The sequence below is a fragment of the Rhinatrema bivittatum genome, chromosome 6 (assembly GCF_901001135.1).
Source record: "Rhinatrema bivittatum chromosome 6, aRhiBiv1.1, whole genome shotgun sequence".
Taxonomy (NCBI): domain Eukaryota; kingdom Metazoa; phylum Chordata; class Amphibia; order Gymnophiona; family Rhinatrematidae; genus Rhinatrema; species Rhinatrema bivittatum.
This window is the reverse complement of record NC_042620.1, coordinates 58,130,305-58,148,836: the sequence shown is the minus strand read 5'-3', so window position 1 is coordinate 58,148,836 and position 18,532 is coordinate 58,130,305. Positions and strand designations below refer to the sequence as shown.

Genomic DNA, 18,532 nt, shown 5'->3' with positions numbered 1-18,532 from the left:
GGTTTGGCCTCTGTTGGAAACAGGATGCTGGGCTTGATGGACCCTTGGTCTGACCCAGCATGGCAATTTCTTATGTTCTTATGTTCTTATGTAATGTATCTGGCTAACTTTAGCTGATAGGTTATCTATTTTCCACGGTTTTGAATATTAGCGTCATATATTTTTGGTGCATTGGATGGTATAGCTTAGTTGCATTTTTCATAAGCAGTTGAGAACATTATAAACTGAAAGAAGTTTAATATGCTTATCAGTTTGCTCTGTCGCAGTAGTATTAAAAAACAAGAACAGTAAATTGAAAACTTCTCATAAATTTTATATTCTCTATAAATATAAATGTACCCTACTGTCTTCAGCTTTTCTTTGTTGGCAGATTTTAGAATACTTTTATTGTACAACTCACTATTAGGCTACAAATTCAAATTAAATCCTTTCATATTTTTAATTTAAAAAAACATGTATGTACAGTAAAAACAATAATCTATATTTTAATATGCTTACAATTGATAGCTTTTACAGCTGACTAAACATCACAGCTTTCCTTTAGAGCTTAATCGCTATGGCAGCTCTTTATTGCTCATAGACTCCCCAGAAAAATACATTATCATTTAGGTATTTTAAATAAATGTATCTCGCCATCATTAGTGCAATATGTTAACAGCTGAATCAATATAATAGGCACATAAACAAGCAGAAATGTAGTTTACAGAAGTACCATGCATGATTAACCATAACATCATAATTTACAATACTATATTCATATGCAAGCTAGTAATTTCAAATGCTATAATACTTTTATGTCCTTCACAAATATTTTACTTTTGCTCTTATTTTTCAGTTACTATATTAAGTGGAAAGTACATTGCTGAGTATTTTTATATGTTATATTTCTGCTATCAGTCTTATGCCTTTATAGGGAAAACTCATCTACCTTGATACACTGAGAGGACACACTGTAAAATAATATGAACTTTCTGAATTTCAAATAAAGCTTCACAGCCTAAGTATTATAAAACATGCATACTCACAAATGTCTTTTCGGAGAATAAATTATATATACAACATTATGTTCAAGGAGCAGATTTATAAGCAACATCTGTTATATATACATAATCATAGGGGATAAATTGTAATATGCAAAACAAATAGCATTACATATTTCAGGTCAAAAACTTACATCATGTTTATATTGTAAGACATGGATCAGGTAAGGATCTACCCCAAAATATACCATACACATATCATGAGATAGAGGGAATTCTAAAATGAACTTATTCAACAGATAACACTAATAAACCTGCTTCTTGAGTTCATTTTTTGAACTTGTCCTACAAATAATTTAATTCATCCTTTCTGCATGGATTCTACATGACAACTAAGTGTAAATTTTTATCTTCACATAATTGTTAATTAAGATGGACAGTAGGATTGAAAAGACTGATAACAGTTGTCCAGGCTGAGTGAGATGGTCCTGATATTCAGCACCACTTAGCCGGATAAGTATCGACTTACCTGACTAAATAGCAGCACCTGAATATTCAGCTATGCTGAGTGCCACCAGCTAGCCATGTAACCACTTATCCTGCTAAGTAGTTGGGGGGCAGGCGGGGGGGGGGGGGGGGGGGGGCGCTTAACAGGAGGAGTTACTTGACTAATTTAGCCAAATAAGTTAGACCTGCTATTGAGCAGGTCTAAAGATAGCCAAATAATCTTATCTGGCAAACCTCAAACTTAACCAAGTATATTTAGTGATGCAGCCATGAATATTGGGCCACATATATGAAAAAATACACATAGATAGATAGAGATATACTGTATATGAATATATATATATATATACAGTAGATATTATGCATTGTCATACTGACATTCATATCCTCTTAGAAATGAAATCATACAAATGACAGCTATATTTATTACAGATAAAAAGACCTGTGGACCTCATGAGTTTCAGTGTAAGAACAAAAACTGCATTCCAGATTATTGGAGATGCGACAGTCAGAACGACTGCGATGATAATTCAGATGAAGAAAACTGCAGTAAGTAGCATAATGTGTACTCAAGGACCCAGAAATAACAGAAAGGAAAAATACTAGTATATATGTTTAAAAAATATCCTGTTGTTTAGTTTTTTCTCCATAAGTGTGCTGGGAAAAAAATATTTGCTTCCTTTTTAATTTTGCTATGGGGGTTTTCACAGATTTAGTTTTGTTTAATGTTTATTTCATTTTCTGAAATTTACAAAAATCTCACCCTGCAAAACTGCCTGAGGCAGGATCCTTCCCAGCCCCCACTTACCCAGTCCCAGGGGAATCTGATGATGAGGCCTAGGGCAAGGCCAAAGCCTCGGCCTTGTGTAAATCTAAACCCTGGGAGGACATCATTACCTGGAACTAGGCCCTACACTGAGTCCTGGCTTGGAGATCTAGTATCGATGCCAAGACCTAGGCCCAACGCTGGGGCCTCATCCTAGGCCAAGGCCCAGGTCCAGGCTCCGAGGCTAGGTCCCAGCTTTCAGGCCTCTGACTAGTGGCCTAGAGTCCCAATGCCAGGGCACGGCCCAGAGGCCCTGGTCCTGATAATGAGGCCCATGCCCGCAGCCTGGAGACCAGGCTGCAAAGCTCCTCTTCTATCTTCTTAAAATGTCAACCTCTGCTTTAAGGACAAGTGGCTGCATCCTGAAGCTTTCCTCCTCAGCTGAGGGTGCCACTTTGAAATACGGTAGTTTAAATAACTGCTGTACATCTAAACAGTGCCCTCCGCTGAAGAGGAAGGTGCTAGAATGAAGTTACATCCACATGTCCTCAAGTGGTGTATATTATTTTAAGCAGACAAAAGACAGAAAATGAGCTCCACAGCCTGGTCTCTGGGCATTAGACATTGACACGAGAACTCTAGACTGAGGCCCCAGAATCCAAACCAGGCCTTCATGCCATGCTCCAGTGTCATGTGGTGCCTCAACTGAGGCTTAGGTGTTGGGACCCAGGACCTGGTTCTGGGTTTCAGCCTTGGTTTAGGCCAAGGCCCTGGCATTGGGTCTGGGCCTCTGGGCCAAACCCCAGCATTCTGGGTTGAGCCTGGGCTTTGATCGGTCATGGTGGAGGAAACACGATAGATATAGTAAGTGAGCTCGGGGAGTTTCCTGACCCAGCAAACTTTTTCTGGTAATTTCTGGGCCTGGGTCTTGGCTTGGGTGGCTGAGGCCTGAATGTTGGGCTCAGGTCTATGCTGAGACCCTGATATCATGCCGGAGCATATTCTGCAGCCCTGCAATGGGCTTGGGCCTATGGATGTGAATTGTTTTTTGACGATTTAAAAAATCATCAGATATTTTTTAAATCGTCAAAAATCGTTAGAGTTGCGATACAATAGAAATTCACCCGATTTATCGTGAAAAATCGTAAATCGGGGGAGGGCGGGAAAACCGGCACACCAAAACAACCCCTAAACCCACCCCGACCCTTTAAAACAAATCCCCCACCCTCCCGAACCCCCCCAAAATGTTTTAAATTACCTGGTGGTCCAGTGGGGGGATCCCAACGTGATCTCCTGCTCTCGGGCCATCGGCGCCATTTTGGCTGCCACTAAAAAAATGGCGCCGATTAAAAAAAAAACAAAAAAAACACCCGACCCTTTAAATTGACCCCCTTAGCCTTTCCCACCCTCCCGACCCCCCAAAAAATCTTTTAAAATTACCTGGTGGTCCAGTGGGGGTTCGGGGAGCGATCTCCCACTCTCGAGCCATCGGTTGCCACTAATAAAAATGGCGCTGATGGCCCTTTGCCCTTACCATGTGACAGGGTATCCATGCCATTGGCCGGCCCCTGTCACATGGTAGGAGCACTGGATCGCCGGCGCCATCTTTTAGAGTCATACTGACATGGGACTCTTTATTACTGACTCACACCCCAAGTATGTCCCAGTAACATATACTCCCTGCATTTTTAGCCCTGTATGTCCCAGATCCCCTCCAATCTGTATCAGTAACCTCTAGTATAAACCTATAGGTCCAATTTACCACCCAGTATGGCCCCATCTATCCTGAGTATACCCATTCCAACCCTCCCATATGACTTTGTCTGACCCTGTAAACCCCCTGTATGACCCAAGGTTACCTAATTTCCCTCAGTAGCTCTCAGTCTGTCCCTCCCTCCCTCTGGACTGCTCCTGCTTCCCCTCATCCAGAGAAACCAGTCCACCAAAGTTGCTATTCAAATTGAAAGTTCACACTTGTGTGCATAAACAAGCATTAGCAAATGTACATGCATAGTTGAGCAGGCTTTTGTACATAAGCCACTTTTAAAATAGTTCATTATATATGATCATGAAAACCCTACCCCAACATAACCCTAATAAACCCCTCTTTTTCATGTACCCATGTGTGCACAAACATGCATATAAATGTGTATGTGGTCCCTTTTAAAAATGTGGCCTTTTTTTTTTTCCATGTGTATCTCTTTGAAAATTCAACTGTATGGTCCTGGCAGCAAGCACTGCTTTCAACCCTAGCAGATTAGCTGAAATAAGGAAAAAGTAATTTACTTTCTATACTCCAAAATTCTGGAATTAAGTCCTATTTTAAATACACACTGAGGGAGGCAATATGGAATTTCAGAAGATTTTTAGCTGGCTTTTTTAACTTAAATGCTGTTCTGCATGTATTGATATTTCTTAAATTGTTATGTTCACATTTGGAATCAGTTAGTAATATTTTTATTGTACTTTTACTTTAGTAACTCTTTTATTATATTCTCATTTTTCCTCAGTGTAGGGATTTTTAAATGTGTTTATTTTCGCTTTGCTTTATTTGTAGTGTGGATTATAACATTTGAACTGGCTGTATATTGAACATGATGATGATATGAATGAATTACAGGGTTATTTTTTTTTCATAATATATTTATTTATTTATTTATTATTTTTCTTTGCCTAATACTATTTCTTTAATCCAGTTTGTGATGTTTTAGGTAATTGGGAGTATCAAATCAATTCAAATTCAATAAATCAATAAATAAAGCAACATTTTAAAATAATGCAATGAAGAAATCCTCTGTAGCTTTTTCCAGTTTATGTTCTGCATATTTTTTCTTATTTACATCAAATAATTAAACCTTGAGTTTCTTCTTTCAGCTAGTTTATTTCTCACCTGATGAAGTAGTCAGCGACTTGTGGATAACTGGCTGATCTTGTTTTGTCTGTCTACAATAGTGTTTTGAAACATATTCGTTTTCACAGGTTTTGCTTCCATAAATGATTATTTATTAAAACATTTTCAAATAAGTGGCTCATTAGGCTGCCAAAACACATAAAGCATAATTCATTTCAATTATTACACTCAGTTCCATAGAATACTATCATGTCAGGAAAATGCATGATTGTCCCAAAACAGATGAAAACATTTTTCTTTTCTCATTCTTTCTCCATGTAATTAAACAAAATGAATTGAAATGGCCCATTTAAAATGATAAAGCAGCAGAAATAAAACAAGTGAAAATTTTGAAATGTCTAGAAGTTAATTTGCCTCCCCCCCCCCCCCCCACACACACACACATACAGCTTTTGTATCCAATAAGAAAATAACAAATCTTACATCTTTTGACAGTGAATTATCCACTTCAACTTTTCAGGGTCCTATTCCAGTTTTTCAGACAGTGTGTATACTTTAATACAAAAAAACAAAACAAAACTATTTTTCCCCCATATAAGTGACCATGAGCAGCCATGTTAATGTTCTACTGTGTGCTGTTTTTGTGAGGCTTTTGAGGCACATTTGGAATGGTGAAGCACTAGTTGGCATAGTCCTTTCATCGATTAACATATGGCAAAACATTCTAAATAAGCAATTTGTACTGCTTTGGGGTAGAGATGCATATTGTAACATAGTACTGATGGCAGAAAAAGACAAAATGGTCCATTCAATCTGCCCTGCAAACTTTTTAAGTGCAATTCTTTGCCAAATGAGCTACAGGCTGAAGCCTCTTTAATAGGCTTTTGAGAAAATTAGTTAAGTTTACAGTAATTATTCATTCTGGTTTGTAACTATTATGTTAAAGTTTGGATATTGATTTAAAGTGTTTTATGGTGGGAACTAATGTTTTTTTGTATTGTCTTTTCATTCCATGCCGAATTAGGCAATTTCAACAAAATTGTCTATTTCGGCATGGTTCAGGGGAACCGAAAAATGAATGGAATTTTTCCAAAATTTCAGAAACATTTGTTTTTTGGGTTAGCGCGCACTAACAAGAGTAACTATGAGCTAACTCCCGTTAGCATGCACTAACTTTGATCCGTTAGTGTGTACTATTGGGAGTTAGTTCCCACTAACCCGAAAATTGGGGGCTCCCTAAAAAAAACAACTACAAACGCTAGGGATGTGAATCGTTTTAGGACGATTAAAATTATCGTCCGATAATTTTAATATCGTCTTAAACCGTTATGGAACACAATACAATACAGATTCTAACGATTTATCGTTATAAATCGTTAGAATCGTGAGCCGGCACACTAAAACCCCCTAAAACCCACCCCCGACCCTGTAAATTAAATCCCCCACCCTCCCGAACCCCCCCCCAAATAACTTAAATAACCTGCGGGTCCAGCGGCGGTCCGGAACGGCAGCGGTCCGGAACGGGCTCCTGCTCTGAATCTTGTCGTCTTCAGCCGGCGCCATTTTCCAAAATGGCGCCGAAAATGGCGGCGGCCATAGACGAAAAAGATTGGACGGCAGGAGGTCCTTCCGGACCCCCGCTGGACTTTTGGCAAGTCTCGTGGGGGTCAGGAGGCCCCCCGCAAGCTGGCCAAAAGTTCCTGGAGGTCCAGCGGGGGTCAGGGAGCGATTTCCCGCCGCGAATCGTTTTCGTACGGAAAATGGCGCCGGCAGGAGATCGACTGCAGGAGGTCGTTCAGCGAGGGTTCCGGCGCCTCGCTGAACGACCTCCTGCAGTCGATCTCCTGCCGGCGCCATTTTCCGTACGAAAACGATTTGCGGCGGGAAATCGCTCCCTGACCCCCGCTGGACCTCCAGGAACTTTTGGCCAGCTTGTGGGGGGCCTCCTGACCCCCACGAGACTTGCCAAAAGTCCAGCGGGGGTCCGGAAGGACCTCCTGCCGTCCAATCTTTTTCGTCTATGGCCGCCGCCATTTAGATTCAGAGCAGGAGCCCGTTCCGGACCGCTGCCGTTCCGGACCGCCGCTGGACCCACAGGTTATTTAAGTTATTTGGTGGGGGATTTAATTTAAAGGGTCGGGGGTGGGTTTTAGGGGGTTTTAATGTGCCGGTTTTTCGATTTTTCGATTTTTCGATTTTTAACGATTTTTATCGATTTTTCACGATATTTTACCCCCCCAAACGGCAACAATACAATTCCCTCCCCCTCCCAGCCGAAATCGATCGTTAAGACGATCGAGGACACGATTCACATCCCTAACAAACGCCGACCCTGGATTTTTAGCATGCATGCAGGAAGCGCAATCATGTTATAAAATCGGGCGTAGATTTGTTCACGCCGGATTGCGTGAACAAATCTACACTCACGCGTACCTTTTAAAATTTGGCCCATTATTTTTATGACTTACATTTTGTTTTGATTATTAATTTGTATTTTAACTTTATTGTGGTTCATATTCAATGGGGTTTGCTGGTTAAGGAGGTAATTTCAAAGGCTTTTGAAAATTGCTACAAAGTATGCTATTGAATTGTCAAGAGGTTTAATTTGCATTAAGGGTACTTCACATAAGTCAATGGACTTTTGAAAATTTTTATGATAATATGATACATTTCCATTCATCAAAATGTATTATGGTGTTAATAGCACATGCAGATTTTGGGAAGGGGCAGGAGAGAGATTGAGAGAGAGAGTCTATTGATAAGACCTTCATAGTAGTCAAGTATTTATATCTCTATAGGAGAGGCAGCTAATATATGCGTGTAACCCTTTAAAAACCCTCCTGTGCACGTATGTCCCGGGGCTTGAAAAAATGGCTGGGGAGTGGGCGGGCCGGGGGCGGGGTTGGGCTGGGGTGGGACCGAGGCCTCTGGCACAGCGATTGTGCCAGGGGCTTGCGCGCTGGCACTTGGCCTGCGCGCACAACCTACGCCTGCCCACAGGCAGGCGTAAATAAAGAATTAAAGGTAGGGGGGATTTAGGTAGGGCTGGGGGGCGGGTTAGATAGGGGAAGGGAGGGGAAGGGAGGGGCCAGGTGGGGGGGGAGGGAATGGGGAAAGCCATCGGGGCTCCCCTAGGGCTCAGCATGCGCAAGTTGCACAAGTGTGCACCCCCTTGCGAGCGCCGACCCTGGATTTTATAACAAGCGCGCGGCTCTGTGCACATGTTATAAAATCGGGCATAGATTTGAAAATCTGGCCCACTGTGCACTAGTGCTATTATCACATGCATTATGGCGTTAATGCCATAACACATTTTGATGAATGACCCTGTTAGCTGGTTAAATTGATGGCAAGCTGGGGATGTGTTCTGGGATGGAACACATATCTGGCCAACTTTAGGATAGCTTGATATGTTCAGCAGTGTACCCATAGCTGTTAATATCCAGAATAAGTTAACCAGATACGTTTGCCCAGCTAACCTAGCCAGATACCTCATAGTTGAATATTGCCTCCTTTATGTTATACAGTTGATTTCTATTATGACATATTGTTTACTTATTGCTCCTTACCTTGTGCATTTTTGAGGAAAAATGACTTAAAAATCAAAATCGATCAATAAGAAAATAGTAAATCAATCTGCTTGCATAATTTTGAAATACTACATCTTTAATATTCTGAAGTTACTGTAAGGAAAAACATTCCATATTAAATTTTATGCAAAAAAAAAAAAATCTTGTACAAGAAGCAACATGGAATTTTAGCCCAATACTTAGCATTTTGGAGGTAGAAGAAACTTTATAGTTATTATAATGTTGTTTAAAAGTGTGTGTGTGAACCAACACAATTCCCTTTCTTTCTCTCTCTCTCTGTCTGTAATTTATATACAGGAGGCTCTGCGAGTCTGCACTAAAACTCACAGTAAATATTTGTTAGTATTTACACAGTACAAATGTTATCATGTATGCTATAAAAGCTCTTAATGGACCATGCGCTAGTTTTTTAGTCTACTCACTAAAATGTAGTATCTATAGCACCCTTGCAAGTAATATGCAAACTATCATAAAAAGTGTGTTTCAATTCACTTCTCCATCCTGTGTTAAAATCTGGGCACGGTCTGTCTACTTTTCTTCATGGCTCCACTTTTTTGAATGAAAACTTGTGTAAAAGGAACCCCAGGACAGAGCTTGTTATTAGTGTTGAGAAGCATAGGGAGAAAGCAACTAGACTCCAGGATAAAAGATGAAAGGGCAGCAGAGAGGTCAAAGTAAGGAAATAGACATCTGTCTATCTTGTATTATGTCTTGCATTTCCTTTGTTATTGCCTTTCCTTTGCCTATTGTTTCAGGACTTTGGGTAAGAAAGTGAGCTGCTAAATGCTATTAGTCTTCTGCATTAGAAGAAGGAATAAGAAATCAGCACTTTTACCTGCTGGTGCCTCCTCTGCCATCCTCATGCCATCTGCAAAGCAACAGTAGGGGAAGGAGATTGAAAGAGAGAGAGGCACGACTGGTCCTTTTCATTCTCTTTCCCCCTTTTCTCCCATTGGTGGTTTTCTCAGATTTAGATTCAGGAAACATTATTGTAAATAAAGGTGTATGTGGGATGCCACAGTAATATATAAAGTGGTTAACAGGAGAAATAATGTAGAAAAGTACATAATAGTGCTAATAACAATAATTAAACTTACAGGTTAAAGAACGCCTGTACTCAGTACCGTCAAGTACAAGCAAAAGCCCTAAATATAAAACAAAGAAGCATCAGCAGGTTTTGCATCCTACCTTCCTTAATTCTTAGCTTGCAGCTTTAATATAACTTGCTAATGTAAAAGCCTGATCTATACAAAAAAACTATGTTTATTTTAACACATTTGCATGCAATTGAAATAATCAGTTTGCCAATATCTCTACAAGTTCACTCAGTCCTTTTCCAGGTCATTGAGACTTCATACTGAACTTCCTGCAGTTCATCCAGACCTCCCAGCAACAGATGAGTCTGACATAAATTACGCACTGGGGTACCTTTTAAAAGACAGCGTGCGCACGTACTTTTGTTTGCGCATCACGCGCGAACAAAAGTACGCTGGATTTTATAAGATATGTGCGTAGCCATGTATCTTATAAAATCCGGGGTCGGCGCGCACAAGGGGTGCACATTTGTGCAACTTGCGCGCGCCGAGCCCTGTGCGCGCTGCTCGTTCCCTCTGAGGCTGCTCCGAAATTGGAGCGGCCTCGGAGGGAACTTTCCTTCCACCCCCCCCCCCCCGCATCTTCCCCTCCCTTCCCCTATCTAACCCACCTTCCTGGCCCTATCTAGCCCCCCCCCCCCACCTTTATCTGAAAAGTTACTTCTGCCTCCAGGCAGTAGTACCTTATGCATGCCGGCGCGGCAGGCCCGACACAGGCTGCTGTGTCGGGGCACTTGGCCATGCCCCTGGGCTGCTCACACGCCCCTGATCATAAACCATGCCCCCTGGCCACGCCTCCTACCACCCCTTTTTGCAAGCCCCGGGACCTTCGCACATCCCGGGGCTTGCGCGCACCACCAAGCCTATGCAAAATAGGCTCGGCGCATGCAGGGGTTTTTTAAAAGGGTTACAAGCATACCCTATGTGCGTAACCCTTTTAAAATCTGGCCCTATATAATTAGCAGATGTAAAATTGTACAAATAAGCAGTCTGATATTTTTGCATAAATCTCTTATAAAATAGCATTTAACATAAATACGTGCAAACCATGCCCTGACACACCCCAGATATGTGCACTTTTTTCACATGTTCATTTGTTCACAGAAGCAGATATATGCACGTTTGTGACCCATTTGGAAAATAAGAATTACACATGAAGGTTTCACATACATGTGTATATATGCTACTTTTATGCATAACTCTATTAAAAACTCATTCCTTCATGCTTAAAATTCCACCATGCCTTTGGGAGAAAAAGGTAGACTTGGCACTAGAAGTAACAATAATAGAAAAAGAGGTTAGGCTTTTCCTGTAAAGGGACCTCTGGTGATCGAGCAAAAGTAACACTACTAATGATTGTAGTGAGACCATCAAGAGTCCCATGCTCAAGATAAAGAGAATGTTTTTGACAGGTGGAAGCCAGAAGCAGGAGTGAGCAAAAAGAAGCTCAAGCTGGAAGAAAATATCTTGCCTACTTCCATTCCCATCTATATTCCTGTGGAGCAGGGGCAGAAGAAGGCAGAATCAGTGGAGGGTAGCAGCAGCAGTAGATGGGCAGGGGCACTAGGAATGGAGCAATCACAAGCAGCACAGTGCTCCCCCTGATTCCTCCTGAGCAGTGTCTGCAGAAGGTATGTAGAGTAAATACTGATTCAGACAAATTATTAGAGGAATTTTCTAACTCAAAGGATAGTAAAACTTCTAGTACCAAAGATTTTGGGAGTATAATTACTAGTGAGCAGTCACAAAAGGCATAAAGTGATTCTGCTAGAACAAAGAGCAGCCACCAGGAAGAGTAAGAGATAGCATATTTCTGGTTCTTTGCCTACAAATATTTTTTTTTTATTCTTTATGAATTTTTAAAAATCATATTCCAAGAAAACATCTTGAGCTGCAATACATATATCCAGCTGAAATAACTGATAATACAATACTAAGTAGTATTTCACAAGAAAAACATTGTCAGGTTATATATTTCTAAAGTCCACATATAGGAGGATCCAATAATAACCTCAGTGGAAGAATATATTACAATTCAAATAAAGGAAAAAAAACTAGCTCAGAGGACAGCTTTAGTACATTTCATATGCGGTATAGTTGCTAACATATTTGTTCAGCTTTTAAACAGGTGAGGATGAAGAGGGAGTTCCTACTTTATTGGACAGAAAAGATGATAACTGAGAGGGTTGGTAAAAAATACAAGAAGCCCCCAACATCTTGACCACACACTTTCAAGGGAACTTAAGCAGGAAAAAAAACCCTAGTTCTAAAACTCAGGGTTTCATTATAAGAAATAGATGCCTTCTCGTCTGTGTAGGCCTAGACAAGTCAGAAAATATTTGTACTCTATTATTTAGAAAGGGCTGCATCCAATATTTGAAATACTACTTCAAAACCTATTCTCTGTCCAACTCAAGGAAAAATAAAACAACTAGTGTTGTTGGTGTAGCCAAGTTCTCTTCAGATGTTTCTAATATAGCCAATATATCCAGTTTTGAAGTTTCTGTTGGGGCTAAAACTTGCATGCCATATTTATCCAAAAGCCTCTTCTTAAAGGGCGGAATGTAAGACTAGAGGGAGAGTCTGTTCATTGATTTTAAGTATTTCCATCCGGTATCTATTCCACATATCTTTAGGAAGAACATGTGGTAGTTTAGGAAAATTAATATATCAAAGATTCCTTCCTCTAATTTGATTCTCCATGTTTTCAAGTTTGAATTGGAAAGATTGATTTTCTTTCGTTAAAGCATGTTGTAAAACAGCGGTGCTTTCAGATCTTGTAATACAGCTTTCCAGCATTTTTTTATTTTCACAACTTTCTTTCTCCAATTTTGTTAAAAGGGACTCCACACTCTTAACATTCTCAATAAGAGGGCTATTTTGAGCCATTATTTATTTATTTATTTATTTAACATTTTTCTATACCGACCTTCATGGTAATAACCATATCAAATTGGTTTAACATAATGGGGCCGATGCAATATATTTTCATGGAAAGTGGATGCAGAAAATTCAGCGTCAGCTTTCCTAACATGCACATGGCACCCGCAAGGGGGATACAATGCAATATTTAAATTAGGGGTCATGCTATAAGGAGGTGCTAAGGTCACTTGCGCGACCTTAGCGCCTCCTTGCTAACGCGACCCTGCCATGGCTGCCAGTTATGAAAACCGACGCCCGTAAACTCGGCATCGGTTTTCATAACCTGCCATCTGCCAGTAATGAAAACAGACGCCAAGTTTATCGGTGGCCATTTTCATTACTGGCAGACGGCCAGTTATGAAAACCAATGCTGAGTTTACCGGTGTTGGTCTTCATTTTTTATTTGTTTAAAACTTTTTCTATACCGTCATTTGGATGTGCACCTTTATAAAAAGGCAAATATAATTAGTGTTCAGCTAGGGTAATACTATCTTACAAAGTGCCAATAATTTTGGTTACATGTTTCAATAATGCAAACTAAGTGACAGGTGACATGGTACTTGTCCATACATATGATTACCAGGGTAACTATATAAGAGTTATACTTTATACTGGCTCTATCAAGTATTCAAATTAAAGTATGAGAGAAAATAATAAAATATACGAAAACGCATCTTGGTGACTTTGTGCTGTGTGTTGATGTTCTTTTGCCTGTTAGTTCATACTTCTTATTCTCCATTTTCACTGTAAAAAGATTTTTTGAACAGCCAGGTTTTCAAACCTTTTTTTAATAGTTTTAGATCTCTCAGTAATCTAGTTTCCAGTGGTATTGTGTTCCATAACAATGGTCCAGCTAATGATAGGGCTCGCTCTCTAACTTGGGTCAATCTGGCTGTCCTGACTAAAGGGATGGTTAGAAGGGCTTTATTGGCTGATCTAAGATTTTTCTAAAGGACATGTAATCATATCGCTGTGTTTAACCAATCTGCTTTTTCTTCATTAATAAGTTTGTGAATTGTGCAGAGTGCTTTATACTAGAGATGTGAATCGTGTCCTCGATCGTCTTAACGATCGATTTCGGCTGGGAGGGGGAGGGAATCGTATTGTTGCCGTTTGGGTGTGTAAAGTATCGTGAAAATCGTTAAAATCGTGAGCCGGCACACTAAACCCCCTAAAACCCACCCCGACCCTTTAAATTAAATCCCCCACCCCCAAATGCCTTAAATAACCTGGGGGTCCATAGCCTTAAATTACCTCCGTAGCGGCGGTCCGTAGCTAAATCGGGGGAAGGGGGAGAGCAGGAAAAGCGGCACACTAAATCCTGTGGTCTTCAGCCGGCGCCATTTTGCAAAATGGCTGCCGCAAAATGGCGGCGGCCATAGACCAAAACGATTCGACGCAGTAGGTCGTTCCGGACCCCCGCTGGACTTTTGGCAAGTCCTGTGGGGGTCAGGAGGCCCCCCCAAGCTGGCCAAAAGTTCCTGGGGGTCCAGCGGGCGTCCGGGAGCGATTTCCTGCCGCAAATCGTTTTCCGTACGGAAAATGGCGCCAGCAGGAGATCGACTGCAGGAGGTCGTTCAGCGAGGGTTCCGACCCCCGCTGAACGACCTCCTGCAGTCGATCTCCTGCCGGCTCCATTTTCCGTACGGAAAACGATTCGCGGCAGGAAATCGCTCCCGGACGCCCGCTGGACCCCCAGGAACTTGTGGCCAGCTTGGGGGGGCCTCCTGACCCCCACAAGACTTGCCAAAAGTCCAGCGGGGGTCCGGAACGACCTCCTGCGTCGAATCATTTTGGTCTATGGCCGCCGCCATTTTGCGGTGGCCATTTTGCAAAATGGCACTGGCTGAAGACCACAGGATTTAGTGTGCCGCTTTTCCTGCTCTCCCCCTTCCCCCGATTTAGCTACGGACCACCGCTACGGAGGTAATTTAAGGCTACGGACCCCCAGGTAATTTAAGGCATTTGGGGTGGGGGATTTAATTTAAAGGGTTGGGGTGGGTTTTAGCGTGCCGTGTTTTAGTGTGCCGTGTTTTAGTGTGCCGCTGGACCCCCAGGTAATTTAAGGCATTTGGGGGGGGGGGGTTCTGGAGGGTGGGGGATTTAATTTAAAGGGTCGGGGGTGGGTTTTAGGGTGTTTTAGTGTGCCGGTTTTCCTGCCCTCCCCCTTCCCCCAATTTACGATTTTTTGACGATAAATCGGGGGAATTGGTATTGTATCGTGGCCCTAACGATTTTTGATGATTTAAAATATATCGGACGATATTTTAAATCGTCAAAAAACGATTCACATCCCTACTTTATACTGTACCCTTTGTTCAATTGGCAGCCATTGTAGTTCGGCAAGCGTTTGAGTGATGTGATCTCTTTTATTTTTTCCAGTAAGTATTCTGGCAGCAGAGTTCTGCAAGATTTGGAGTGGTCTTATAGTTGAATACAGTAATCCCAGAAACAGTGTGTTGCAGTAATCTGTGCTAGCGAATATAAGTGCCTATAGGACTGTTTGAAAGTGTGTTAGGGTTAATAAGGGTTTCAGTCTCCTGAGGACCATCAGTTTGGCGTAACCTTCTTTAACCTTCAGTGATATGTGTTGCTTAAGGCTGAGTTCCGTGTCGATTATTACTCCTAGGTTTCTGGCTTTCTCGGCTAGTTCTATTTTTTGATCATTTGTAAGTCTAATGGGTGTTTGAATTACCTCAATGTTTTTTCGCTCTAGCTGTATAAATTCTGTTTTGTCAATGTTGATTACTAGTTCCATTTGGTTTAGCAGTTGTTTAATTATATCTAGGTACATCATTGCTAGGTTTAATGTTTTTTCAATTGTTTCATCTATGGGTAGAATTAGTTGAATGTCATAGGCGTATATGTAATGAATGATACCTAGTCCTGCCAGGAGGTGACATAGGGGTAGCATATAAATGTTAAATATTGTCGCTGATAGTGCTGACCCCTGGGGTACTCCTTTTTTAAGCTCTATTTTGTCTGATATTGCTTTTTTTATCTGAACTTGAAAATACCTTTTGTCTAAGTAGGATCTGAACCTGTCGATTGTTTTGTTTTATAGTCTAATTTATTCAAGCCTTTTTAGTAGTATGATATGGTTTACTGTGTCAAATGCTGCTGACAAATCTAATAGTACCATAATATAGTATTTTCTACTATCAAATCCTCGCAGTACATTGTTAGAGAGATTAATAAAGTTTCAGTGCTATAGTGTTTTCTAAAACTGTGTTGTGAGGGATAAATTATGTTATTGTTATCTAGGTGTTCAGCTAGATGTTTTTGCACCATTTTTTCTATTAATTTCGCAAGTAGTGATAGGTTTGAGACTGGTCTGTAATTACTCAAGATATTTTGGTCGCTGTTTTTTTTCTTTAGTATCGGTTTGATTATTGCCCCTTTAAGTATATCTGGCATTGATCCTTCATTAAGGGATAGGTTAATGATTTTTGTTTATGTATGTGAAGCTGTGCTTGCTAGTTTTTTTATATCCATGGTAGGTATGGTGTCGATTTTATGTGGGGCAGGATTTAGATTTTTTTTAGCATGGATTCTACTTCAATATTTGAGATTTCATCAAACATGAGCCATTGTGTTACATCTCTTTTGTGCATCTTAATATCCTGTTTTGTTGAGTTTGGGATCTTAGCTTTTAGGTTAGTGATTTTGTCTATGAAATAGTGTGCTATTTTGTTACATTTATTCTCTGATAGATTATGTGGCATCTCTGTTTTATCATTTGTCAGATTTTTTACTATGTTGAATAGTGCTTTTGGGTTGTTAGCACATTTTTCGATCTTTGAGCTAAAGAATTGTTTTTTTGCATCAAGAATTATGCTTTTGTAATAGGCTAGTTGAATCCTGAACTTGGTCAGATTTTCTGTTGTTTTGTGTTTTTTCCAACCTTTTTCTTTTTTTCTCATTGTACCATGGGTTTATTTGTTTAGGTTTGTTGATTATTATTAGTTTTGTGGGGTTTATTTCCTCTGCTAACTTATTTGTGGTTGTCAGCCATGCTGTTGTTGCGGTTTCACAGTCTTTGTGGTCGAAGTGAATTAGTGTTTCCTCTAATTTGTTTTTTAGTATTTCAGTGTCATATGGTGGGTGATATTTAAACTCCAATGGTTCTTTTCTTTGTATTACTTGTGTCTTCAGGCATTTAATGGTAGATTGAATTAGAAAATGATCTGACCATGGAATTTGGCGGTCTGCCGAATTACGCGATTGCGTTTTTTTTTAAGATCTACCCCATTATCAGGAGTTAGTACGTGCTAATTCCCATTAGTGCATGCTAACTCCCGCTGTGCCTGGAGGCTCAGGCCACACCCACACCCTGCCCTGCCCCCAGACCACCCCAGACCGCCCATACCCCACCCCTTTTTGCAAGCCCCAGGACATATGTGTATCCCAGCGCTTGCACGCACCGCCAAGCCTATGCAAGATAGGCTCGGCGCACGCAGGGGCAGGCAGGGGAAGCTTTTGGGGGGTTACATGCATATCTTACACACGTAACCCTTTGAAAATCTTCCCCTTAGTGTGCACTATCAGGAGTTAGCGCACACTAATTCCTGTTAGCACACACTAACTAAAAAATGAATTTTTTTTGAAATTTCAGAAAAAATTTAATCGTTTTTCGGTTCTCACGAACCATTCTGAATTAGGCAATTTCGTTGGCATTGCCTAATTTGGGAAAAATGATTATACATCCCTAGTTTTTTCTGCTTTTCAGTATTTCTTTTACCTGCGTTCAGCTATTAACACCTGATATACACACATTTATTATTTTGCATGCAGAGTTAATAAGTAATAGGCTCATTCACATGCATTTGCATGTGATGAGCACTATTACATTCACTCCACATCCAACATAGGTTAAATAGGCGCTAATCCCCCTATTGCATTAGGGGTTGGATTAGTGCTTATTTAACCCGCGTCGGAGTGTGGGTTATACAGTGCGCTCAGCTGAGTGCACTGTATTGCATCAGCCCCAATATTTGTATTCACACTCTGTATAGCTTCCCAAATAGTCTCTAAACTGAACATAACTGGTCTTACCAGTTCCACTGGGAGAAATTGTAGGGAATCCATCAGTTCTCCTCGATTCTGCTGTGCTGCAACCCTGCCAGCAGCCTCCCCTGTTCCCACAGCAATCTTTTGAAGTGCAGAAGCGTCCTCCTGCAGTCCCCCAGGCTTAAAAGTTCGCCACCCACTTCTTCCAACTGCTCCCGATCTCACTGCAGGGACAGCTCTCGTACTTCTGCTGGGTTCCCAGGGGCAAACCACTCCTCCGGGGACAGAGATGATAGGGGCTCAGGGAGGTGGTCAGGCTCCACTTCCTCCCGATCCACCTCTAGTGAGCCAACTCCTGGAGGTAAAGTAAAAGCTCCTTTTCGTACGTGAGCATCCATCGGGCCAACAGGACGGTTTGGAGGGAGAGTGTCTGAACCTTCCCACTCTCTTGCCCTCCGTTTTTGAGCCAAGTGTTGCATTGAAGGGGAAAATTCAACAGAAGGAAAAAAGAGACACTCACAAGTTCCATGCTAGTGCGCCATCTTGTATCCTTTGCCTATAAATCTGCCCACAACACCAGTCTCAGCAGTAGCAGTCAAAAATCTAGAGAAGGAAAGGAGCTTCCTTAAGACCTCAGAGGGATGAAGACAGGACCAGTATTTTGGCAGATTTCATTTACTATTGAAAGGCAATCAATAGAGAAAAGAGATATTAGGACATCTTAAAAATTGTAGTATGCAGCACCATTTGAAAAAAAATAACTTCCATTAGCATTGCTTTTGTCAGAAAAACCACCAGTACTAGTCTGCCAA

General features: G+C 41.1%; 1 protein-coding gene across 1 annotated transcript in view; it reads left to right on the top strand.

The window, feature by feature from the left end:
- The window catches only part of LRP1B (LDL receptor related protein 1B), a 3,516,099-nt gene that overhangs the window by 3,129,357 nt on the left and 368,210 nt on the right, over positions 1-18,532 (top strand). Inside the window, 1 exon segment of the mRNA XM_029607894.1 lies at positions 1,920-2,036. Within this exon segment, the coding sequence (XP_029463754.1) occupies positions 1,920-2,036 (117 nt within the window).